Source organism: Calypte anna, chromosome 5A (assembly GCF_003957555.1).
Source record: "Calypte anna isolate BGI_N300 chromosome 5A, bCalAnn1_v1.p, whole genome shotgun sequence".
NCBI lineage: Eukaryota > Metazoa > Chordata > Aves > Apodiformes > Trochilidae > Calypte > Calypte anna.
Window position 1 is genome coordinate 21,386,986 of NC_044251.1, and position 26,246 is coordinate 21,413,231.

General features: G+C 39.8%; 1 protein-coding gene across 2 annotated transcripts; it reads left to right on the forward strand.

Moving 5' to 3' along the window:
• The first annotated feature begins 12,907 nt into the window (after positions 1-12,907).
• CIPC (CLOCK interacting pacemaker) lies at positions 12,908-24,191 on the forward strand. Of its 2 annotated transcripts, none has more exons than XM_030452430.1 (4): positions 12,908-12,972; positions 14,152-14,326; positions 15,228-15,397; positions 18,868-24,191. In XM_030452430.1, exons 2-4 carry the CDS (start codon positions 14,254-14,256, stop codon positions 19,744-19,746), a joined length of 1,122 nt encoding a protein of 373 aa, XP_030308290.1. In that variant the 5' UTR covers positions 12,908-12,972; positions 14,152-14,253; the 3' UTR covers positions 19,747-24,191. The 2 variants fall into 2 exon arrangements, with proteins under 2 accessions (XP_030308290.1, XP_030308289.1); XM_030452429.1 differs by lacking the exon at positions 12,908-12,972 and adding an exon at positions 13,164-13,230 and having other exon boundaries at positions 18,868-22,195.
• Positions 24,192-26,246: the final 2,055 nt, after the last annotated feature.

Genomic DNA, 26,246 nt, shown 5'->3' on the forward strand with positions numbered 1-26,246 from the left:
GGACCTTGCAGTTCACCTTGCTGAACTTCATGCCCTTTGTGCAGGCCCATCTCGCAAGCCTGTCAAGGTCTCAATGGATGGCATCCCTTGCCTCTAGTGTGTCAACTGCACCACACAGTGGGTTCAGCAAACTCGCTGAGTATGCACTCAATTCCACTGCCAATGTCACCAACAAAGATGTTGAACAGCTCTAGTCCCAATACTGACCCCTGAGGAACGTCACTCATCACTTATCTCCACGTGGTCACAACATCTTTGTGTGCCATCATCCAGACCATTTTTTTCCCAGACATTTTTGCCTGACCTCCTCTTTGTTAGAATGCATTGCTCCTGAGCTTGGAGGAGGTGATCCTTGAATATTAACCAGCTTTTTGGGTCTTCTCTTCCCTACAGGTCTTTATCCCATAGTACTCAAGCAAGCCCCTGAAGAAGCCAGTCTGCTCTCCCAAAGACCAGGGTAGCAAGCTTGCTTTGTGTCTTCCTCACTGCCCTACAGATCTTGAACTCCACCATTTCATGGTCACTGCAGCCAAGGCCACCCTTGAGCTTCACATTCCCTACCAGCCCCATCGTGTTGGTGAGAACAAGGTCCAGCATAGCACCTCTTCTCATTGGCTACACTATCACTTGGAGAAGGAGGTTATCATCAGCACATTCCAGGACCCTCCTGGAATGTTTCTGCCTTCCTGTGTTGTCCCTCCAACAGATACCAGGGTGACTGAAGTCCCTTATAAGGACCAGGGCTTGTGAATGTGAATCTGCTCCTATCTGTCTACAACGGGCCTCATCAACTCAGTCCTCCTGGTTGGGTGGCCTTCCCTTCCTTTAACCCTGACCCATTAACTCTTGGTTGGCTCCTCACCCTTCCCCAGGAGGAGCTCCATGCTCTCCAACTGGTCAGTGAGGTGGAGGGCGAAACCTCCTTCCTGTCTCCCTTGTCTGTCCTCCCCAAAGGACAGTCATAGGAGTCATTCCATCATGTCTCTGTGATGACAGAATGTTCAAAGCCCTGCAGGCACACAGGTCTTCAACCTCACGACAAGTGCATTTGCATAGAGGCACCTAAGATGGGCCCCCAGTGAAGCTGACTTACTGGCTGGAGTGTCTGGAATTCCTTTGAGGTATTTCACTGATGCTTTCCTGTTGGATCATATTACATCAGGAGCCCCTGGCTCATCTCTGCAGTAGTAGAGATTTGACATCACCTCTTCACAACATATGCCAGTGCTTCATTATTCCTACTTACATGTAGGAATATGTAGAAATATCTGAATTTGTCTAGCTGCATTTTAAACTTCTTCTTCAGTGTCCTATCTGTGCTGAGTATGGAGGAAAATAACTCCCTTTCTTTCTTGGGTAGCCCAGAAAATACATCTGAAGATATGGTTCTCCTCAATTTTTCTTTTTCCTGTAGACTAAATGCCACCAGTTCTTCAAACTCTCCATATGAAACAAGATCACTCTCACTGTTCTCCCTTGGACTCAATCCAGTTAACCCAACTCCTTTGTGAAGTGTAATGCTAAATGCTAACTCAAATAATCTCGGTGAGCCCTTACTGTTGCTGAGGACCAGAATATCCTATATCTTACAAGCACATTTCTTGTTTTGCATCCAAGAGAGACCTACATTGTCCCCAGTTCCTCCTCTAAAGGACTAGCCAGTTATTTCCTATTCCAAACTGTTAAAGTTGCTTAATCCCACCTAAATATGAAACTTCTCATTTCTCCATATTGAAATTAATCCAATTTTCCAGATTGCTTCTCCACTGGCCAAGACCATTTTGAATCTGAATTCTGTCCTCCAGCTTGCTGTGCCCAGCCTACTGCCATCTATAAATGGAATACACTGTATTCCATCCCTGAGCCACTACTGAAAATATAAAGTAGTATGAGACACAGAAGACATGCTTGTTTAACCCAGTTGATACATCCTTCCAATCTGACAGTGTTGATTACATTTGCTGTTTTTCTACTACAACTATTGTTAGCTATTGTCTGAGTATGCTTTCTGAATAATTCTGCACTAACCTTACCATTGTGGTATTCATACCAGGTTTTCCTGTTTTGCTTGTAAAACTGTGGCATATATATATGACACTAAAGATGATCAGAAACCCTGCTGAAGTCAAGATACACAACATCTATTATTGCTCTTCTGTTCACAGCCTTCTTAGCCTAAAGCAGAAGGAAAACAGATTAGTTTGACATGGGCTGCTCTCAACAGATCCATACTGGCTGTTAGCCATTTCCTTGTAGTCTTTGAGATGTTTACATATATCTCATTTGATTATTTGTTCTAGTATTTTTTTTAGGAATTGAAGTAGAATTGATTCATGTCAAATACCATGGCTTCCCCCTTTCTACCCTTTAAGCACAACGTTTATCCTTTTTCAATCTCTTAGAGCCCAAGCAAGCATTTCCAGGTTATCAGAGATGCCTGCTGACAGCTTTAAATAGCTTTGGTCAGATATTTAAATAAGCTAGAGTAAATTTTATTAGGCTGTAAGACCATGCTTCCTTGTTTTTCATAATAATTGCATTAGCCACATGGTTACAGTAGACTTCTTCAGTGAATACTGAAACAAAAAAGACTTTAAACGTCATGGACTAAGACATCTTACATGTTTTCTCTCTCAACAGAGTATTGGATAGTTTCTCACTCTTTTGCTTTTTCCACACAGAATTCAAGAAGAAACTCAGTGGTAAAAAACTGTAATGTTCTTTATGAAAACATAAAGCCAGACATTTATAAAAGGTTTCTTGTTCCTCTTAATTGTAACTTCTTCTGTGCCTTGTTCTTTTTGATTTCTGTCCCCATATACTTATGCATTTCTTTATACTAACCCTAGTAATCTCACATAATTTTCATTTCCTGTTTGACTCTTTCACATGTTTGAGGTCAATGTATATGTTTTAACCAGATGATTTCTGGCTATATAATTGCTGTTCTTTCTTTGCATTTGGATCATTAAATTCTGAATAGCATGTTTTTAAGCAGGAAGTGCTTAATTCCTCTAAACTCCTCTTCCGTGACATGTGATCTTCCAGTACTCTGAGTTTGTCAAAGTCTGCTTTCTTGAAATGCTCCTTTTCTATTCTGCTAACGTTCCTCTTTTCCTTTAAAAGGATCATAGATACTTTTGTTTCATTTTCACACACAATCTTTCCACTCGCATATTCTCATCCACATCCCATTTAGCACAAGGCTGCTGCAAAGGCCATTCTAACTTCCCTAGCTGCTTCCTCTCCATACTGAACCAACACTGGCACACACACACACACACAAGTTTTGCTCTCTCTCTCTGTAAGCTGTGATACACCTTTCAGACTGAAGTCTAAATAAATTTTTTCACTTGATTTTATCAATTTCTGTGCCTCAGAGAATTTGGCTAATTTCTCAAAGAAAATAAAACCACCCAAAACAGCACCACTCCCACAAAAGAGACAAAAATGAACTCAAGCCTTATGCAATAGATATTTCTGGCTTGAGATTTCAACAGAAATCTCCCTGATCTTGTAACAGGTGCATGTATCCTTTTTCTGGACAAGACTATGTGTGTCCTTACACTCATATTTTAGTCATATGAGCCATTCTAACATTTCATTACTATGCCAGTTGAGATGGAGTTCTGTATTAAAAATTCCAGCTTTTCTGTTTCTATTTTCTGTTCCTGATTACTGTTTTTGAAGAGACATTTCTAGATTTGAAAGGACAGCAGATAATTTGGGGTTCAGACTGCCTGCTTAGCCTGTCATTGTGGGAGAAAATTAACACCCATTCTCATGGAACTGTTTATATTCATATTTTTCAATGAAAAACCACAACTTTTCTTCAAGTGCAATCATTACATCAGCTTTTTTTTTTTTTTCTGGTGACTCTCAATCTGAGATACGGTTTTTGCTTCTATATACTGTGTCAGGATGGTGTGGCACTTACAGGTCAGCATTTGTATTAAGTAGCATTTGCTATATACAGAGCAAATAATTGGGAGGAATATTTGGCCTTAAAACTGGAAAATAAGTAAGAAAATTCAAGTTATTTTCTCACTCTGATATGTACATGGCTATTATGTTTACTAAGAAGAACATGTACTTTTCATGTGCTTTAAAAAAATGACAGGTATAATTGTGAAGATGAGTTATATAGCATGAATCCACATTAACTGCTTGAAGTAAACACTAAGATGAGACCTTTTTTCCTGGTGATAACACTACCCTCATGTGTAAACTTTGGCAGCTCATTTATCTACCCTTTAATTTTTTGTTGCTCAGCTTATCTTAGTGATAACTTAATTCCTAGAATCACTAGAAGATTTAAAAGCTTACAGAAAATGCTGAAATTAGGCAAATTTTGTCTCATCTCTGTAAAGCATCCTGCTGCACTGAGAGCTCCAGCACACATCTGTCATTTGGAGGCCAAGCAGGCCTTCCACAATTCCAGGAAATCAATTCCAAAGACTGTATATTGTCAGTTGCTTGTACACTGGAGGCTATCCAGGCAGCAGATTAAATTGTATGAGAAAATTGTAGCAGGCTCTAGACTGCTCATAACAGAGACCCCCAATGACCTTTCTGAGGAGCCGGGAAATTACCAACAGGCCCTTCTGTAGCATCAAAACTGCAGGGTGAACTTCTCTTACTCATCACACAGGATCATTCACAATTGAACTATTTCTGAACAGGAACAACAAAACAAAAGATGTAATCACCATCATTTGTTTTTGTAGAAAGTGTACAGAAATATCAGAGCTGCATTATCTGTATGACAACAACCAAAAAAGTTGGTACTTGTGAAAAACAGCGTCTTTAATTGGGCTACTGTTCCTGAATCTTTCACCCCCGAGAGATTTCAGTAGAATAGCCAAAACACTGGCCAAAATGATTGCTGATGAAGAATGCTGATATAGATGAGCAACAGTTTCAGTTTTGTCAGTTTTTTTATTTTATTCAGACTCCTGTTGACTACCCTGTGTGTGTGTGTGGAGGGGGGGGTTGTGTGGGGTTTTTTTGTTTTGGTTTGGTTTTTTTGTTTTGTTGGTGTTGGTGTTTTTAGAGTGTCCTTGACATGGCAAGAGTTCAAACTGCTAACTTCAGTGCTCCTCACTTGGGGTTTCAGGCTATAGTATGTAATTCTAGTAATGAACAGGAATGTTACATGTGCACAAAGAACCAAACCCTTTTGAAAATGAAGTTTTGCTATATAATCGAAGGATAAGCTGCATGAAATTCTATTTATTACTTATGAACAACCTACAGTTTTAAAAACTGGGGAGTTACACCTCTGTCTTCTTTCCCATTTATCAGTTGCAAGATATGCTCATAATGTTATCTCACTCAATAATATTACTACTCTTTCGGATAAAAGATCATACAGAATCGTATCGCAGCCTGCCCATAACTTAAGAGTTTTGTATTTGTCTCTAAAGCCACATTTAGGTCATCACACCAAGCAAGCTCTTGGTCTGATGGCAAGGCCTCTGTCGGGCACGTGATCAAAGAGGTATATGGCGAACAGGAATTGCCCTTATCATTCTCATGGCTTTTTTGATTCTGCCAGAGACCTCCCATGTGACCTTGACCAAGTTTTTAAGTCTACTTCCTAATTCCCCAGGTGGTATTCTGGGGTAATAATTCCTCATGTCAGAAGCATCTGAGTATAAATTTATTGCCAAATGTCTTCTATGCTAAGACTTGTAAGTAATATACTTTCTTAAAGAAAATTATCTTTCAGCTAAAGGAGCAATTGCTCTATTGATTATAAACTAACTCTGTTTATATATTTAACTTTGCTTCACCAGAGATCTCAATCTGATTCATCTATAATTTGTATCTCATACATTCACTTACCCATTAGTATTTTTCTGCCACTTCTATTTGATATTTTTACACATACTTTGATCAGCCAGAGATAACTAATTACTGGTGCTAGGCACTGTAGAAATAGACCTTCTATGTTCTGGGGAGGAAAAATGAGGAGAAGGTATGGAGCAGCAATCCTTGCACACACACAAAAAGAAAATCTATGGGCTGAATGAATGAAACTGGAATGAAAGGCATATGAATATGAGGAGGGGACTTTCAAAGACTGTTTTAGCCACAGGCCATTTCATGTCAAATATCTGGTGCACCGAAGCTGTAAAAAGCAAAGCAGGAATTTCTAGGATCAATTTCACCCCTTTGACTTATCCCCTTCCTTTGCCCATTTGCTCTCATAAGACTGGTCCAGAGTGTGCAACAGGAAACCAAGCAAAAACAATACAAGAAAAACGCATTTTAATTTTAGCCATGCAGCTGCCTCCGAGTTCTTTAAATACACTCTCCTCTAAGTGCTTCCATACACCAAGCTATCCAAGTGCTCGAGACAGGCTGAGTCTCAACTACAAACTCATTCCACCACTAATCGCTGTCTGGCATTGTTACAGTGATCAAACCTGGTTGGTCAAATGCCCAGTTGGGGCAAACTGGGTCTTTATCCAAGCACCCTCTGTTACGTGGCTTGAAGGGATGAGCGCCCAAGTTCCCTGAGCAGGGACAAGTTTTTGGATATGGATTAAAAACAACCTCTTTTTTCCTTATCCTCTCCCTCTGCACATTAAAACTCAGCGTAAGAAACCAAAAATATCTTTTGAAGCTGTGCCTGTGAGTGACACTGTGCCCTAGTATAATGTGACGGGTGACCTATTCTCCTTGTGCCAGGCTGCATGTAGCCTCACTGTCTGGAAAACTATCTGGGGAATTTAAGGACTGCCAGGAGAAAAATGGGAAATCTAAAAGCTCAGTCACACACTCAGTTCTTCATCTTGGATTGTTTTTTTCTCTTTGGCTTTTGAAGGTGAAATATAAACCACTCCTGAATTCCAGAGGTTTTTTACTGCCATCATGTGGAGAAATGTCCTAAAAAAATGAAAAACTGTCGTCCTTGATTGGAAATGTTTTTTCCTGCCCTTGGCAAATCTGTTCAGTCTTACATCTACACAGGACTGGTCCTGGAGCCGCAAATGCCATAAACATCTGGTAAATATTCTACTATACTTAGTTTACTTTGCTTTTGCCCTACTGAAGCACTGTATTTGTTGGCATAGGAGAGCTGGTCAAGAGAGTGACAGCCTGGGTATGCTTATCATTTTGGATAGTCCATTACAGGTTTCTTTCTCTGGTCTGCAGGAACATGAAACATTTAATACTAATTCTATTTATTTTCATGCTGCAACGATGCAAAGGAAAACAATACTACAGCAAGGTATCACATAGCCAATTACATAAATTACCTTAAGATCAGAAATACATTTTTTAGGCATTACTGTTCCTGGTATGCAATCCTCCATTTTATCCGACCACCATAACACTCACATGTGAGGAATTTGATAAAAACATTACAACTGTTCGAGAAGGTTAGAAATTTAGAGGGCTATACTAATTTTAATATGAAAAATAGAGTATTCCTACCTGCAATGATATTCCAAGATTTCAAAAGTTTTAACCTAAACAAATAAGTGTATTTTAATTTTAAAAAAGCAGAATAGAACACCACCAAAATTTATTTCTGTTGTATTTCTTTTTAGTTTTATATTGTATTAACATTGTATTTACTACTGTAAAAGTCAAAATAAAATTGCTAATTTTTTGGTAAACTTTTCAGCAATATTGACACATATTTCTTAAAGGTTTTTCTTTTGTTAAATCAATACAGTGTGGAAGACAATTACTAGCAGACCATTTCCAAGAAACTGTGCTTATTTTCTTAAAGACATGCAAACAAGTAGACTTGTTTTCAAGAATGATGAGCCCCTGCTAGCTCCTCCTTAATTCAACACACCAGAAATTACCCTTGCATGTGAGTTAGGAATCCAGTTGGTATCTTCTGTCCATTCTCTTGTCTCATTTGCAATTGTAACTAATTTTCAGTGTCTTCCTGAACAGAGGCTTGCAAAAATTGTAATGATGGACCCCAGCAAGGTCCATAAACGACTCCATAACACAAGCATGTTCTAATTGATATCGATTTCCAAGACCTCTTTAGAAGAGCTGCTACAGAGCTCCTTTAAGTAAGAAGTTTAGATGGTAAGTAAGCAGGAACTAAGAAGGTAAAATTCCACAGTTCCTGTAGCCTTGGACACAAACCATTCTGTGTTGCGCTGTGATAGTCTGTGCAGTCTAGACTGCTAAATTAAAAAGACTCTTGCTACTGCCCCCTAGTATAGAAAAACATACTTTGTGAACTAAGAGCCAGTTCCAGATTTGCCATTTAAATGGCTCCAGTAATTCTGAATGTTTCACAATCGTATAGTTAAGCAAAGCCTTAACCCCTACTATGAGAACCCACATGCAATAGATAAATTCAGCCATCTAACATGACAAGCCTACGGGGTAAGAAACTGAGTCAAAGTGGCATCTGAGCTTCTCGGAAAGCCCATATCCAGTCTACATCCTTGGCTCATCTATCTGTACTAGAAGACACAGCACATGCCTATATTAATGTTACCACATCATATGATCTCTCTAATGACTAGTCCATAGAAAATTTAATCCTTCTGTGTGTAACTAATATGGCTAGCCTCTAATCCTCCATACCAGAGGTCTGTCTGTAATGAAGGTTTGCAATTTAAATTCTCTTCTGCACGAGGTACATTTGTTATCCTTGCACATAAGGTAATGAATTTTTGCCTTTTCATTTACTTGCAAAAATTAATAACAGGCAAAGGAAATAACTGGCCAAAATCTTTATCAAAAGAATATTCTCAAATACAGTCATGTCAAAAATAGTTCTCATCAATTAGAAAAACACAGATGTGAGATCACCAGTGCAGCCATAATTCTGTTATATTTTACATTTATGTTATCAGGCTATCTTTAATTACCTACTGACATCTTCAGTTTTTTCCAACAATGTGTCATTTAGTTGACTGGGTAAATGGTGATGGGAAAAAATTAAGTAGAGAATTAGGCTGTTGTTTCCTGTCTCATATTTGTTGCCCTTGGTATATGAATAAAATTGTTCTAAAGTAAAACTGGGGGCTACTTACTATAATTTCATGTAGATTAGATAAAGCCCTTTTCATTCTGGGAAAAAAATCCACAAAGATTGGACCGAGTTTGCCCTTCCTTCCAATAGAATGTAACACAAAGAGACAAGCGACACCCAGTGGTTGTTAGAAATAATGAAGGAATGCAGAAGCCGTGTAGAATGTGAGGACACACCCACTCTCGTGTTCACAAAATTAAGATGCAACTAGAAAAATTAAGACACTGGACAAGATACAATTCATACTAAAGACTCAGTAGAGATGGCCTTAACAGACTCAACACTTAAGAAACAAAAATGCTCCCAAAGCAACCACCAGCATCTGAAATACAAATCCAAATAATTTTAGATCTCCAGGAAGACATGACATTCATCCTATCTTCAGGTAAACAGTAGATTTTTCCATGACAGAAGAGCAAACCCAGTAGATTTTTTCAATCAGAAATTAACAATATCATTAAGAGATTTCACTGACAGCCTTGCACTGATCAACTAAAGCCATCCTTCAACACCCTGTAGCTTTCCACACACTGAAGACTATATGGAAGCCGGAGAAGAAGATAAATGCTCTGGGCAAATGCAAGAGTATGAAAGGGCACGCTGCCCTCCAAAGTACAATGGAATGCTGAAATGATCCTGCACAGGTTAAAAGTAGTCCCTGAGGCTTCTCTTCTGCACAGTTTCCCCAAAGACTCAGCTGGTGCAAGAGTCCAGGAGCTGCAATGAGGGTATTAAACCTATCTTTGTTCTCCTTCAGCATAATACAGTACAGAAGAGTGTGAAGAGTGCCAAAGTTGCTTTATTCTTGATACACCATGCCCTCTAATCATCTGTTTTTGTTAAATTGTCATCATTCTGCCTTTCCTCAATTTGGAGACATTCATGGTAAAGACAAAGTTGCAGATGGATAGAAGAATCTGAAATATACATACTTGGAAAAGGAAACATAGCTTGTTAAACTTGAAATGTGGAAGAAAACCAAGCCATTGCTAAAATACCTTCATTAGAGTAAAATTTTTAACTCAACTGATGGGTGAAATTCCTGTGATAGACTTCAGGTCAGAGCAGGTGATCACACTGTATCCCTTTCATGTTTTGATATTTATTAAATAAGATATTAATTATTAACAAAACCCATATGTTGAATGTTTTTTCAAACAAATTTGGAGGTTTAGTATCATTTTAATGTCCAACAGCATAGCTAACACAAATATAAAAGGAAACATGTTTGAGATTTAGTGCTCCTTTGCTGAAAGGTGAAGCAAATAGTTAATCCACATGACTTCCTTATTTGGTTGAGACCAATGAATACTTAGAGGCATCCTTTGAACAATATTCTTCTATTAATTAGAATTACTGAAATGAATAATGGAAGAATGATAGCTGTATCAACACATCATAAAAGTTGTCGTTCAATAAAATGAGATAAATAAAGCTACTTATTTGCAGGCTAATTTCAGGCAACACATTACTGACTAAACTGCACTTTGTGATAGCAATATAAACCACACAGTATATGAAGAAAAAAGATTGAGTACATGGTGCTTTCAGACACCTCACTTCTCAAGTTCTGACAATGTCTTACGAAACCATGTTCTTCTTGTGACCTGGCTATGCTTTCCTTTCAAAGTTTGCCAAACATCTCCTTCCACAGCTGTGTTAGGATAAAAGATTCTTTGTTCCATAAGCATTCATTAAGTCTGTTCATCAACACCTTTATTAATTGTTCACTAACTACACAAGACCCATTATTTAACTGCTTCATTGGATAAATACTTGCTTTTGTCCTTCTTAAGCCATGAATGATGAATCTTCTCCTAGAAGAAGAGATTCAACACTTTTTTAAAAATAGAAGTGTTGAAACACCTAAACTGTGTGTAAACATGCAGTCGTACTTCACCCATATTCTTTTCACACTTCTCCTATTGTATGACCAGAATAAACAAGGAAGTGAACAAAAAGCTAATACTCATTTGCCAAAATGCTCACCTTTGCAATAAACAAACCACAGTACAACATACGAAAAAAGGAAAACATCCTGTTGCCACTTACAGTGATGACTGAAAGCACATAGTAAATAAGACCTTGTATCAATGAAGAATCAGATGAAAGGAGAAGGTATGGAAGGAACAATGACAGAAATATGAAAACCACAGAAAAAAGGATTATTCTGAAGCAGGGAGAATTCTGGTGATAACAACCTATAAAGTTATGGCTTAATTCAACTGAATTCAGGTGGTAATATTTGGTTTATATTAAACTGAACTTTACCTTGCATATACAAGAAAACTCCTCTATTAAACAGTACAGTATTTCAGTTCTCCTACCTGCTGCCCTGTGGACTGGAGGCCTGGTATCACACATTCCCCAGCTGTTCTGCATCACCTGAACTGAAAGGCAGGTTGTCCATCCCAAATACAGATTGCTCGCTCTCTGATGAGTTGCTTAGAATGAGCACCCACACATACTTTGTATCCTGAGAAATCTGATCTCTGTGGAGAACAGCAAGGGTTGTTTCTGTGGATAAGGCAACCAGGACCATGTCTGAGCAAATATCATGATGCAACAGCATTCTTAGGATGCTTTCCCTCAGAACCCAAACCTCTTGAACACTATGGGATCCTAATCCAATCTTGAGACACACATCTCACCATGCTGTTTTTAGATGTAACTCTGAGCCAACTCTAGTATTTAAATAATCAAAAATACACCCTAGCAATATGTGTCACCAGCATTCTCAGTACTTCAGATTAGTAGGATTGGAATCTGCTCTGTGTCCCATTTTCAAAAGACTGAATGATTTCACATAATTCCAGACACTTTTGTTTTCCATTTGACAGGTTGTTCATAAGGCTATGTTGAGATTTAAAGTCCTTCTCTTTCTCATTTAGGAAATTATTTGACGATGTTGATATTTTTAATCACTATGTTTTAGGTTCTTTAACAAGACCATCATAATTAAAGTATTTCTCTCATAAATTTCTCTTCAGGGAATTCATTGTGTCTTTGCCCAGACCTTCTATTTCCAGTTTTCTCTAATGGCTTTCATGCACAAATGCAAAATACTCTGACAGACTTGTGGGTGCTGGTAGTGTTTACACGGTTCTCAAAACAAGAATTGCTGTTCTAGTTGTACTCACTGAACCATAGGATTCACTTCCTCCTACAATCTTGCCCTTGATTTATATACAGTTCATGAAAAGCAAATCCATGTATTTCTTTCACTGTCCCATATTGACCAAGCACGCAGAGGGTACCCTTTACTCCTTCTATGCTTTCCCTCTACAAGCTCCTTTTTAAACTCTTTGGTGCTGCTTTCCTTGTTTTTTAAGTGTCTGTTGTGGGTTTGGGAGCTTTTTTGCTGTCATCTCTGATTCTTAGAAGAGAAAGTCTCTATAGTACGTAAGTCCACACTCCTGTGTAGAGATGGACTGTCCTCTTTAGCACAGCACTGGGGAAGTGGAGCAGCCCTCCAGGCTCTGATCACCCTGATTCCCTCAGAAGTCCAGACCAGGAAGCAGAACGGCTTTAAGCCATCACACACTTGCCCAGCCACGTGCTGCAAGACCAACAGGTTTTCATCCAGCTATGGTTTCCATGAAGACGCCCCGTTCAGCCATGTCCCTGACATTGGTACTTGGATGGGTCTCCAGCAGCCATTTGATCCAACATGGCTGCCGCCTCCGTGAGGGGCCCCGCGCCCACCAACGGCTGCTGACGCGGCACGCGCCCTCCCCGCCTCACACTGCCCCTTCAGCTCCCGGCCCCGAGGGGCAGGCGGATGCACTGTGCGCATGCGCAGGGCGGGCGCCAGGCGGCAGCGATCAGCTTCCGGGGGGTGTGGTCATGGGGGCGTGGCTAGGCGAGGGGAGGGGTGTGTCCTGCTCCCTGGGCGGGGGTGGCGCATGCGCGGCCTGGCCGGCTCGGAGGGGCGGTGGATCTGCACCCAGGTGAGGCGCGGTGGGGCTTGGCGGTCGTGAGGGAGCAGTGGCTGCTGTAGGGCCTGGAGATTCCCGGCCATCATCGGGCTTGCGTCGCCTCGCCGTGCGGCAGGGCGGCGGCTCGGGCCGGAAAGCCGGGTGGCTCGGCCCGCCTTCGCCGGGGCCTCTCTTCACGCCGGGCCCGCTGCGAGAGTTTCGCGCCCGGCAGAGCAGGGCTCCGGGCTCCCCAGGCCCGGCCGGCGGGCGAAGCGGCGGGAAGGCGGCCGGGTAGAGTCAGCTCTCGCCGCTGCAGCGGACGGGAGGGCCCTGGGCTTCGGGGTTGCCGGTCGGCGCTTCCCGCCGGTGGGCGGCAGAGCACCTGCCTACCGGCCAGGTGGGGCTCCCAGCCCGCGTCCCGATAGTGGCTCTTCTGGTTTGTTTGTGTTCCGATGTGGGTTTGTGGTGCCTGGTTTTGGGTTTTTCCATAAAGGAGGACAAGAAGTGCCTGCCCTACCCAAAGCTTAGTTTGATGCAAGGCTAGCAGATGGCGCGTCCTATTTTACTAATGTTAGCTCTCTGTTTCTAGTTCTGCTTTTTTTCGAAATTAGCATCGGTACAAAGCCCATTCTTTAAAGACATTTATTTTAGAAAGGGCCAAGTAACGAAAGTGTGGGTTGGGACTTACACATTATGTGAAGCCTCTTGTTCCATTCCAGGGATGGTATCTAGGTTGCTCTTACGTAGTCGTGTTTGTTCCATACCTGTTTGCAGCCTAGTAGGTGTGACTGGAGATGGAAAGTAAAAATTATGCAAATAGCTACTGTAGAAATTCTCCTCTGCTGATCATTATTCTGTCTGTCTTGTTGTTATACAGACAAGTCACCCTACCATCTCATCACTGTTACCTAACTTCCAGAATTCATTACTGGAGGTGCCAAGGCTCAAGATCTTGGAGCAGAATTCTAATGTTGTCAGGACCTTAAGAGGACGCTTGCCTTTGGGGGTAGATTGTTCTAAGAGTGTCTGTTGCAATGTTATTTGAAGGAGCTTTCACTGGACGTAGCCATCACAGATTGCTAAACAGATGCAGCAAACCTTTAATAACCAAGTTTCCATGAGGACAGACATGGGCTTTTTTGTTACCTGGTACTGATGGATCTTTCTTTTGATTTGGTGAAAGTCTCTTTTTGTTCTTAACTGTTTTTGTAGTTCCTCAATGGGAAAGATGTTAAAAACTGCCTGCAGCACTATGGAAACATGGAGACAACATAGTTGTCCATTGAGACCCTTGAGGAGCTACTGGGCAAAGTGATGGAAATGAAGAGTTTGAAACATCACTTCAGCATGGCGGCAACCGAATTGGACAAGGACTCTGGATATTCAGGTTTAGAAAGCCACTGCATTATGTTTTGTTCTTTGTTTTGTTTTGTTTTTTTTAATGTTACCTTGCTCAGACTTTACTTTTCAGCAGGTGATGTCTGACAAATCTGACTCTACCCCTTTACAGATTGTGTCTCATTAGCTGTGAGGGTCTTTGTATGCCAGATAGGCTGCATATGCAGTTTTCCTACCATCATACTTCTTTGGGGTGGAGATTTAGGTAGTTATAAAATTAATCCTGTCAAATCTGACTGGCATGGGAATTTAAAATGTGCCTTATAAAGAAATGAAAGGAAGGATCTCAGACTTAAAGTAGGGGTGGCAAAATTACTTTTTGTTCTTTGCAGTGGTGAACAAACTATGTCTCTTACAGTTTGACCTGATTGTTGGTGTAGGCTGATAAACCAAAAAGTAATTGTTTTAAATCAGTATAATGTAGACACAGTGTGCCATTTTAATACTCAACAAAGCTGTGCAAAGATTGCCTTTAAAAGAAAGAAAAAAAAGCTTTTGTGAGAGTTACCTGTCTTACTGGGTTTGTAAATAGAAGATTTCAAGCTGCTCAGTGTCTTCAGCATGGACTACAGCTGTGGCAATGCTGGAGCCTATGTTTTTAGTATTTCTTTCCTGCACCAGATTTTAGAGCAGTTTTCATGATAGTGCACAGTCCCTTGGACACTAAATACAGATGAACAAAAAGTAATAGTTTTTTTTGAGACAATACCTGGCCTGAAATATAAAGCCTGTAACAGCTGTCACAGCAGGTCTAGGTTTATTGATTTTCCAGAAATAAAGTTTATTGTTCTTTGTGGCTTGGTTGGAGGGAAGCAAAACAGTAGAACCAAGAGGAGGTAGCAAGCATACTTCATGTATAACAACTAACAGCTGAATTCTACACCTGGCAGATGGAAGTTCAGAGTGCCCAAGTGCTATGGAACAGACTGACTCGGAGGGTGTGCCGAATACGTTGTGTTGGAACACAGAGGATGGACCTTGGCAACGCCCAGTGACCACGAGCAGCTCCTTCCCTGCACTTTCTCCTATGGTTGTAATGAAAAATGTTTTAGTTAAGCAGGTAGGGAAGAAATAAGATGTTGAAAAATATTGTGTGTTCTTGTGTTTTTTTAAAAAAAAATATTTTTCCTTTCAAAAATACTTTTACAAAGCTGTTGTGGTTCATAAAGAAAATGGTCACTAGAAAAGTTCTGTTGTGATTGCCTGTGTTCTTTTTAGGGGCAGATAGGATCACTAAGATGGAAAAAAATGTGAAACAAAGAACCTCTGCTATATCTGCTAAACTATTGTCTCAAAGGGATCCCTCCAAAAAAATAGAACTTTAAGAACATTATATATATAGTACCAAACATCAAACAAAAAAAGAAGTGTTTTTCTTTTTGAAAGTGGGTATTTTCTTTTCCATTCCATAGAGATAGTAAAGTAGGATTATAGGCTTTGCTTCCTGGTTCTTAGCTTCCCGAAGTGCTTCACGTGCAACAGGAAACATTATGGCAGAATCTTACAAATGAAAAAATTAAATCCGTATCTGAAATTAGCTAGAGTATGTTTACTTTGACAGTTATTTCTCTTAATTGAATGTCATGGCTCACATTGCAACAATTTGTGTCCTCCAGTATTTTATGTGTTGTTCAGAACAGCTGTGAGTCCTAACTTTTAGTCTTGCAGAAAGAATGAGAGCTCCAAGTTCCAAATATTGCCATATTATTAGGCCTCTTGCTCTCTGCTCTTGAATGTTTTCTGAGCAGAGTGGTTCTTCAGTGTTTTTTATTAGAATACTTTTGAGAAGGAAAAAAAGAATATAGGTCCTGATTCTTCTGCTGAATCAGTTATGACCACAAGCAAAACCTGTTTAACTCATGTGCTCTATCAATGATGACACAAGTATGGGTTTCTGTTAGTATTTGGCAGATTATGCATTTGTAGAGGAGATGGTTCTGATCTCTAAACTCTGTGCTTTATCTTGACAAGAAACAGTTTTATAATCATCTTCCTAGATATGTGAACAGAATACAGTCTAAGGAAATGCTGCAATTTTCCTATAGCAGGGAGCAAGTTTTACCAAAGGTTGATAGCCTTTGTCCCAGAGCTTAGAAATTAAACTCTGATTGTGGTAGTAGTCTAATATTAAACTCTGGGTTGTGTTACAAGTAGCTAATAATAAGTAGCTTTTATATAAATACATAAACACACACACACACGTAAAAAAAAAATTAAGGTTGGTCATAAAGCAAAAAAGGAATTTAGCGAAGAGGAGTTGGTGGTAAATAAAATTACCAGACTCAGTTCTCTTGAGCAGTGTGTCATTACATCCAAGTCTAATTACGTATGGTTAAGAACAATAATGTTAAATTGGAAAATGCTTACTGCAATAAACAGAACTATAAGGTCTAGATCAGAATAATACTGAAATGTCTTTCTGCCTCTTTCCATTATGCCTAGTTACCTCATAGTTATGCTGATCATCTTTGTAAAATGCTCTTTTCAACACAGCACTCAGCTGAGCTTGCTAGACCAAAAAAAAAAAAAAAAAGGCAGTAAGGCAGTATCCAGTTACTGCTGTTTGTTTCAGTTTCAGTCATCATCATCATCATCATCATTACTCTGAACCACTGTGATCCTGTGCAGTGATGGTTACCTGCTGTCCCAATTTCAGAGTATCACCTAACAATAATGTTACAAAAAAAAGAATCAAACAGGGATTAATTCTGTGAAACACACTGCTGCTTGTGGGACAAGGTTTCTGTAAGTCTTATAGAAGTAAGTAAGGAGGGCTTTTTAGACAAGTGACACTGATACATGCAGGCTGTTAGCTTTAATTTTAAAGCCTACTTTGCAGAATTAGTAAAATAAAATAAATGTCGTCTCTGCTAACAATGAGATACTGGGTGGGAGAAAAAGAGCAGAATGTAGTGTGGGTGGAAGGGAGAAGTAAGTACCCAACAGAGACAGGAAAAAACAAAAACAAGATACACAGTTACCACAGCTCTTTTGGTGTCAATAATTTTAGGGCTCTCCTGGGCTGGCTACTGTACAATTGTGCAGTAAATGACAACTTCTGATCCTAAAACCTTGCTGCTTAAGGCTGCATGTTCTGTCCTGTGTTTGTACAGCCAGGTATTAATATACTTCCTTACTCCTCTTTTGAATGTGTTTGTCCCTTCTTCTGTGATAAGGGAATAATGCTTATTTTTTACAAGTAGTTGTTCTGTATCCCTATTCCATAAGCATCTTGCCCACTGAATGAAAGGAATTGTCAGAGTTGTCAGAGAACTGGATCTTGTATCCAAGTCTCTAATCCATGTCAGACTTCTTCTTTTGACAAGTTCAGGTCTTTTATGAGGGAATGGACTCAGCAAAGCATGCTGGCTCTTGCCAGTTTAAACCTTATGAGACTGGGGCAAAAGATTTCAGATGATTCAATGTGGTACCAAAAATTGATAAAATGCATTTGTGCTATCTAAAAGCTGTGCCTTCAGCAGGTCTGCTAGTAGCTTTCCAAGTCATAAGTAACTGGAAAAGTAGCTGGCAATATATTATAGTAGTATAATAATCATGGTGATGACTTAAACATATTAAGGGGTGGTATTTTGCTTCAGAGAGAATTAGTATCTTATACTAGACCATTTGATATGCCTGGAGAAAAATGGGCATGCGTTTTGGCCAGAAGATCGCATGAAGATCCTTAGTAATGTACTGCAGGAAGAAAAGGTAATGTCTTATAAAAATCAATGTATTCCTGCATATTGCAGAATATGGCATGTGGGAGAGAGTAAAAACTTGGGCATTTTTCTTGAAGTACAATGTTTTGAAGATTGGTGTGCACTATTTTACCAGAGGTGTGCAGTTAAACTGCTCTGGGCTTCCAACAGATAGTTTTTTCCTTGTCTTGGTTGCTATTCAGCTTTTTTTTTTTTTTTCCTACTTCATGGTTTTAAATCTATTGAAACCGTATTGTTTGTAAGATTGGAAGTCTTACTGAACAGCTGTTGTCTGTTTTAAATAACCATTTCAAAAGCTTGCTATAAGAATAGAATGAGAAAGGTCAGAGTTGCTGCCTTTTAACAAAAAGGGAGCATGAATTGTTCCTATAATGTCTGTGTAGTCTTTCTTTGACTCTTAAAATATTTCTTAACAACAATAGTTAATTATTTTTCAGCTTTTCTCTACACTTGTTGTTCAGCCCCAAGTCTGGGTCAAACTTTACATAAGCATTGTACTGTATAAACATGCACTGTTATCCTCATCTAGGAAAGCATGTGTAAATTCAGTTTCAATTGTTTTTAAAGGTAGCTGCTGTTCCATAGTCAAGGGATTATAGAGTACAGCTTTGGTTCTAGTGCTATGCTCTGTTATCAGTCAAAGAAAAGGTTGAGTTTAAAGGTAAACTGTTCAGAACATGTAAATTTGATAGTGTGTATAAAATAAAGGGAAATGGCACAGTTCACCCGTTTCATTTAAGGCTTTTTGATCCTCTTCTGTAATGTTATTGTAAGACTTCTGGTTTTTTTCCCTGTTTGTGCTGCTCAGGGGAGTTCATCGCAGCTCCAATCTTGGACAGTGCAGCCATCCTTTGAAGTTATTCCAGCTCAGCCACAGCTAGTGTTTCTTCGTCCATCAATCCCACCTCCTGTTAACCCTCACCCTGTTGGGAAAAAGAGGAATGACTCTACTAATTACCTGCCCATCCTGAATTCATATGCCAAAATAGCACCACAGCCCTGCAAAAGAGGTCACTCCTTTGATCTAGAAGAGCAGCAGGAAACCAGTTGCCATAAACGACTCTGCACAGAAACACCCAAGATGGAGGCTTCTCCTGTATCAAGGAGCACAGGCTTGCCTACTAGTCCTTTTGCCCACCTACCAGTTAGCTTTAAGACCTCTCAGGAATCTAACCTGCAAAGTTCTTCAGCTTTGGTGACAAGTGGAAAACTGTCAGCTCTTTCTGGTTTTCATCGTGGTTCCAGTGACACTCAGAAAGTGACGGATTTGACTCCCCTTTTGCCTTTTGGAGCTCTGCAGTCAACAAAGTGCACCACTCATGAGAGTGAGGGTGCAGCACAGACTACAGCACAGTCTGCAGTGTGGAGCCCCTCACTGATACCAGAAGAGATTTGCACTACCCCTGAGCTGCTCCTGCAGCAACAAAGCAAGTGCAGACGTTTTCAGAATACACTCGTTGTGCTACGCAGGTCAGGGTTGCTGGAGATCACTTTGAAAACCAAGGAGCTCATTCATCAGAACCAGGTGACTCAGGCTGAGCTGGACAGGCTGAAGCACCAAACTCAGCTTTTCATAGAGGCAATAAAGAACAATGCCCCACAGTCGTGGGCAGAGCTAGAAGCATCTCTGACAGGATCTGATAAAGCTGATAGCAACCCTGAAGACTCCACTTATCCCAACATGTAGTGAAAAGGTACATAACTATTCTTTCTGTGCCTCCTGTTTCCTGTCTCAAGCTTTTACTTGAGCATTTTCTGAGTCCAAAACTTGGGAAGTGGCATCCCATTAGCAACTTGTTTCCGAGCCAGTTTGGGGACCGGAATAGCATGGTGGGGCCTTAGCAGAATGGTACTTACTACTTCAGTGTCACTTTGAACTCCGTGCCAATTCTGCATACTTTCTTGGACTCCAGAAGCTTGAATGTGGTCTGCTGGTATATTCCCATTCTTACACTGAAAAGACAGTCATTTGCAGTATCCAGCAAGCAAACATTTTCCTATTCTCATCTTCAGATAGTCAGTTCTGAGAATGGAACAGCAGAACAGGCCATCATCAGCTGCAAGTAGATGGAGAGACTTGGTGTGAGGAGATGAGACTATGGTAGTATCTTTAGGCTGCCACTGTCTTTTATTATAGCAGTCTTGCCTTGGGGTTTTAACATGTTTGAATTAGAGAGGATCTGCTTGTGCTGAAGCAGCATTCTATGTTCATGGCAGTCTTTGGTTAAAGTGATGGGTGTCTTAGGACCCAGATAGAATGATGTGTTTTGATGAATATACTCTTGATTTCATCTGCACAGTTGAGAGAGTGAAAATCCCAAAGTTTGCTCTGGGAGTGTTTGTTCCAAAGCCATTATTTATTAAAGGCTAACAAGTGTAATAGGCAAATGGCTTTGTATTTGCTTGCTAGCTAAGAGATAAAGCATTGCTATTACACTGAAGTGACTTTTTTTTTAAAACAGTACAAGGAAGATATTCAGCAGGATTAATTTTGTAAGACTGGTTGCCTATTATTTGATATGCATATCTGTAGTTTACAAGCCTAATTTTTTTTTTTTTAATTAAATCAGATTGCTAAGTATATGAAAAAAAGAAGGGTGAGAAGAGAAAGGAACATTATGACTTGGGGTGAAACAAGTCTGTTTCCTGTCCCCTGGGTTGAATGGAGAGGAGGATTAAAAAAAAAAAAAAAAGCAGCAGGATGTCAGCTTGAATAATATCCCTAAAAAATTTATCTACCTGAGTTTGAACTTAAAAAACCCAACCAAAAAAATCCTCCATGTAAATTCATATCATTCCTAGCCTGCTTGCCTTGAAATGTAGCTAACATCACTGTTTGCATCAGGTATTGGGCCTTACTAGTAGAGAAACACAGCAGTCATGTTACAGAAGGTGTTCTACAGACATTTATTTCACTTGAGATTATTTAGGTACTTAACTATGTCACTCCCTCCAGTCTGATGTTTAGGTTTCTTTCGGAGGCAGTCTGTGTAAAGAGCTAAGAATGACTTTTTTCTAAGAATCTTAAGAAATCTGGATTGTACATGGTATATTCCTTCCTGTGTGACAGTTTTCAAAAAACTGCAGTCTAGCTGATGAGGTACTCTGATGTTTTGATCATTTTCTATCGTATGTTTCAGATTCTGAAAAAAAGAGTCTTGAAAGTAGAGTCTTGCTAAATGATTACTAGGCCCTTTGTTTTTTTGATGCCTCTGGGAATCGATATTGCAGAAGACTGTGGAAAATTCTTTTGTAGTCTTTCTTAATTATGTTAATTAGAGAAATTGTAAGGGGCTTCCCTCTTTTAAGGGATTTCAGCCTTTTTAGACTGAGGAAGAGATATGCCTTGCATGCCTCATAAAGAGGAGACACACAAATAATATTTTTACTAGCTATAGGCCTAGAGAGAAGTTTAATGGCAGGATTTTCCCTAGTGGAGCTGTGGCAAAATAATAGCTATGCCTTTCATGGTATCTTGCCCCCCTGCTGAAAATGGTGCAGGACATGGGACCTGATTAAAAGGAAAGTGCTGGCAGACTATATCATGTATTTTATTAAACATACCTTCTGTAATTGTGCATACTGGGATGTCTTATATCTCACAGCAGTATTGAAGTTCAGCCAGAAAGCCCAGAAGGCAGGAAAGCAGCATAGTACAGTGTAATAATGGAGGACATAGCCCATCTAGTTCCTTTGAAATCAGTTGTGGTATCAGTGTGGTATCAGCACCAAATGACATTTGGCAAGATAGATGTTGCGGTACCTTAGGCCATTTGTGAAACAATCACAGGAAGATCAGCTTGTTTCTTCCATGCTTCTTACAGGAACAGGAGGAAGCAGTAGGATCCATTGATCTGATACCTTTAAGAGGTGAGGTACGAGAAAATGCATAGGATATCTTTCCTACTTTCCCTAAAATTCTAATTCTACACAGAGGTAGAGAGGAGAATTTGAAGTTCAGAATATAAATATATTTAGGAAGTGATCATCTCGTGTCCTGTATGGGGCAAGGTGGTAGGTGAGATGTATTGTAAAAGACCTTAAAAGTTGGACTAAAAAGCACAAATTGGGTTAGCTGGATGCGAGAATATCAGGGTAACAGAACAATAAGGCACCTTAACAGCAGAATACCCTAATAACTGAATAACTGTTACACAAAGGCTAACTGAGTGCTAGCAACTTACTTATTAATAGGCCTTATAATAGATTTAGAATAATAATTAAAAGAAGACCTTAAGGCAATGTGATAAGACAATTACTGCAATCTTCTCTCATGTTTAAAAGGATCCTAAAGTCTTAAAGTTCCAAAGCTGAAAATTTAAAGCTTTCTTTAAAGCTAGCAATGAAGATATGAGTAAGAATTAATATATAGGGAATTGGTATTTCTTACCCTTCCTCTGGGTGAAGAAGGGTGTCCCTTTCTCTCCACCTACTGAGGAGCAACCACTTGATGAGGCATCCCTTCTGGAGGTGAAAAGATCAAGTGCACCTTCCAGGGAAAGTTGTGGGAATCTCTTCAACCAAACATGGGACAATGCTTTTATAGAATAAGTGATTGGCTGCTGTCATTTGACTACTTAGCCATACTTCCAAAATCACCTATTAAAGAACAAAAGGGAAATGGAGAAAAAGCCAACCAACCAACCAACCAAAAGCAACAAAAAAAAAAGAAGAAACTTTTGTTCTCACCAAGCAAAGTCGTTTGTTGATCTCCCTGTTATTGTTTTTTCTCCGTTTGGCCTAGCTGTTTCTATGCTGAGCTTTATGTTAACTCAGGAGAGCAGCTGGCATCACAGAGATCAACTTGGCCTTCTATTTGTACTTTCAAGATTATAACCAGTTCAGAGTTTTTACACCCTTTGCTTTTCCACGGCAACTCTCCACCTCCAGGCCAAGGACAGTGAAACAGAGTCAGAGAGAAACTGAATGAGAAAGGGAAATCGAGGCAGGCATGCTGAGGCAGGACACCCTGCTACATCCTAGAAAACAAGATGGTGGACTAAGTCTACCTAGACCTGAAAGAAAGTCAGGAAAAATTCAATCTTAGCTGTTCAAAACAAGTAAGTGTAACAATGATCTCTTCTCCATCCTGTTTCCACTGCTCTGATAGAATAAAAGGAAAGAAAAATGAGCCTTGCAGGGTAATACCCTCTGAATTAAGGAGACTCACACTGATGGAAATCTCTCATAGCCCACACCACACCACATGTATTTTTTCATCTGAAAGCCTTAAGGGTGGGCTGAAGTGTGTCTGCTTATAGCTGGTGGGCCTCTCAGCTGGTGTAATCGGTATAAATATATATTCAGCGAATCTGTGAATAATGTCCAGCACCAGATTAGAAATCTTCTGTTGGGTGACAGTCCAGATTTAAATAGTATTGTCTGAATTAGCAAAATCTCTGAACCTATTAAAAATAAATCTGGGGCCCCTTAGGAATCAGATCCCTAGATAACTGTGAATCTTGACCCAACATCTATAAAAAGATGTTGAAGGCCCCAGAGTGTCAGCGAGTACCATTCTGTTCAGTTTCTCTTAGCTGCCTTTATCTGGAGAAGTCCTGATAAAACTTTAAGCAATAAAGGCTTTTCTTTCTTGACCGCAATTTAATAAAGTAGGTTAGCTTGGAACTGTGCTGAGAAATCTAGTTGACTACATTAGGACCAGAATAGGTCCTTATTCTGAGCAGAATCTGGAAGTTGTCCAGTAGATTTGATCAGAAACATGACCCTCGCTGACTGGAAACCTGTAAGCAATGAACTTAGAGGGGGTTTTTTGACCTTCAAAGCAGCAAAGGCTTTGCATTTTAGACAGCTCTCCCAGTCTAAAAAGTCTGTCAGACGGAGCTCCAGATGCTGCTCACAACTAGCGGGTGGGATAGCGTGGTGGGTTAGACCGACTGCTGATTTTCTAACAAGTTTTAATAAATGTTGGTATTTTTTATTACTTTTACTATGTATTTTAAAATTTCTACCGCTCTAGGTGGAATGTAAACATTTTCTGTACTACTGAAGTCTGTTGTCATCTCTGAATACAATAGCCTAAAAACTCTGTTATAGAACATGACCTTTTTACTAAAACTTTACAGAAACAGACTTCAAAATATGAATGAAATAAAGTGTGTACTTTAAAAATTTGTGAGTTTTTTGAATGTTATTAAACTGCTGAGTTCTTGGCTCCAAAGTATGCTTTACACACAGCGCAATAACAGTGTGTTGCCCATGTGGGAAAGTGCAGATCCCAAAGTGATACTATGATGTATCTCTCTTCAGTGTCCTGTAGGCTTGAACAGTATGTATGAAATAAAGAGTCTCCGGGAGGAGCACGGTAAAAGTGGGCTGTACAAAACTAAAAATACATTGTCGTGGGTGACCATTACCATAGATCTGTCATGAAGAACCTGGAAGGACTCTTCCATCTTGTGAGTTGTTATCTCCATGCAATGACTGTACATTATGCTCACTGTCTGTGGAGAGTGAACTCCTACACTACACCTTACTCATGCCAGCTGGGTATGCAAAAGTTCTGAATTGTGAAGTGAGAATTTTGACTACTGAAATAATTACTTGGGTGAAAAATTTGACACTCTTTTGAAGAACATCCTTCAACTAAATCTGTATAGTAGCTTTTCAGTAAAACATGTTTTTCAATATGTGACCATTTTTACATGGTCTCTTCTTTGTTTAAAGATGACTCTTACAATGAGAATGGGGTAGCCATTCCTAGAACATCCAGCAGCCTGTGGCATGACATCCTCTCCTAAGGCACAAGAGATTCTGTTTGAAGTTCCTACTTGGCACCAACAAGGCCATAACTTGAATCTAACTACTTTACATCCAGAAAGAAGTGCCATCCATTGAAGAAATTCTATTCCTTGAGGCTGAACTCTCATTTGCAAGTTTGGTATTTGTGGAAGGTATGGATACAATTAAAGCAGGAAATTTGAAGGTCCCTGTCTCATATGGCTAGTTCTTTTTTTACATGGTGAAGTCTATTTGTAGGGCTGTTCACCTTTTTTCCACTGAGCCCAAAAAGGCAAATTGCTTCTTCCAGATGATCTGCATCTGTCTTGTTTTTCTTTCTGGTGACACAGTCTGAGAGTAGCAGTGCACTCCCACAGGCTTAGGCTGAGGAATCTCCTGACCTGTGAAATTTCTGGCATCCACTAGGTTGAACAGAGCGTGCTGGTACTGCTCTCGTTTGCCTGATTCCTAGAACAGAGATGTAGGGTCCGTACCTACACATATTTGCACTTTTGCTGTATGTAGGTGATGCTTTCTTTCTGGCTGCTGTTTAATGCAGCCATTTAGTCACAACTGTATTGCATGGTCCAGAGCGTCCAAAATGCATGAGACTTCTCTTCCCTTCTCAAACCCTCAAACATGAAATATCCTTTCAGATGTGACATGTGACAACTGTTGCATTGTACTCTGCCTCGGAACACATTGTGTTCACTCTGCTCTCTTGTAGATCACAGTTTCCAAGACTTGCTCAAAATCTTGTTTTAGCTAAAGCCTGTTTTAGAGGAAGCATCCTGCTTTGATTTGAAAACTCCTAGTGATGAAGAATCCATCCAAACTGTTCAAAATGTAATTACTTACTGTTTAAAGTGTGCCTTTTGCATTGAGCCTGAATTTGTTGTCTTTCAATATCCAGCTGTCAGATCTTTTGCCTCTTGTCTGCTAAACTGAAGTGCATGCTGTAATATTGCTGTTTTCAATGTAGGCATTTACAAATTGAACAAGTCCTTCTTCAGCTTTCTTTTTGAAAGTAACTGACTAAGCTCTCAAATCTTTTGAATCCCTTATTCATCTGTGGCACTCTTCTTTCGATCCTTCAAAATTATTTAAATGCATTTTTAATTGAAACACTAACATAACTAGTAAAACAAGATTGCCAATGGGGTCATACAGCATCAAATCCCACTGCTAATTGGCCTCATTTTTACAGCAGCCTTGGCCATGGCATCAGATCGCAAGTTAAATCATCCTTGGGCCTGCTGATTTTGCTGTTGGTGAATCCCTGTCCTCTGTGTATGTTTCCACACTCTATTGGATGCAGTTTGCAGCCAGAAAGCAAAACAAACTTCTTAAAGAAGACCAATTGCACTGATTAGTTACCTCTACTTCTCTGGCTGAAAACTTTTTCACCATTAGATTTTTAAAAACTAATTTTATGTTGTATTCTAG

What these genes read in the sequence shown, in the direction of transcription:
- CIPC (XM_030452430.1), top strand. Translation starts at nt 14,254, where the DNA reads ATGGAAATGAAGAGTTTGAAACATCACTTCAGCATGGCGGCAACCGAA. An exon ending in CAAGGACTCTGGATATTCAG is followed by an intron (nt 14,327 to 15,227) that starts GTTTAGAAAGCC and finishes TACACCTGGCAG; the next exon opens with ATGGAAGTTCAGAGTGCCCA. An exon ending in AAAATGTTTTAGTTAAGCAG is followed by an intron (nt 15,398 to 18,867) that starts GTAGGGAAGAAA and finishes TGTGCTGCTCAG; the next exon opens with GGGAGTTCATCGCAGCTCCA.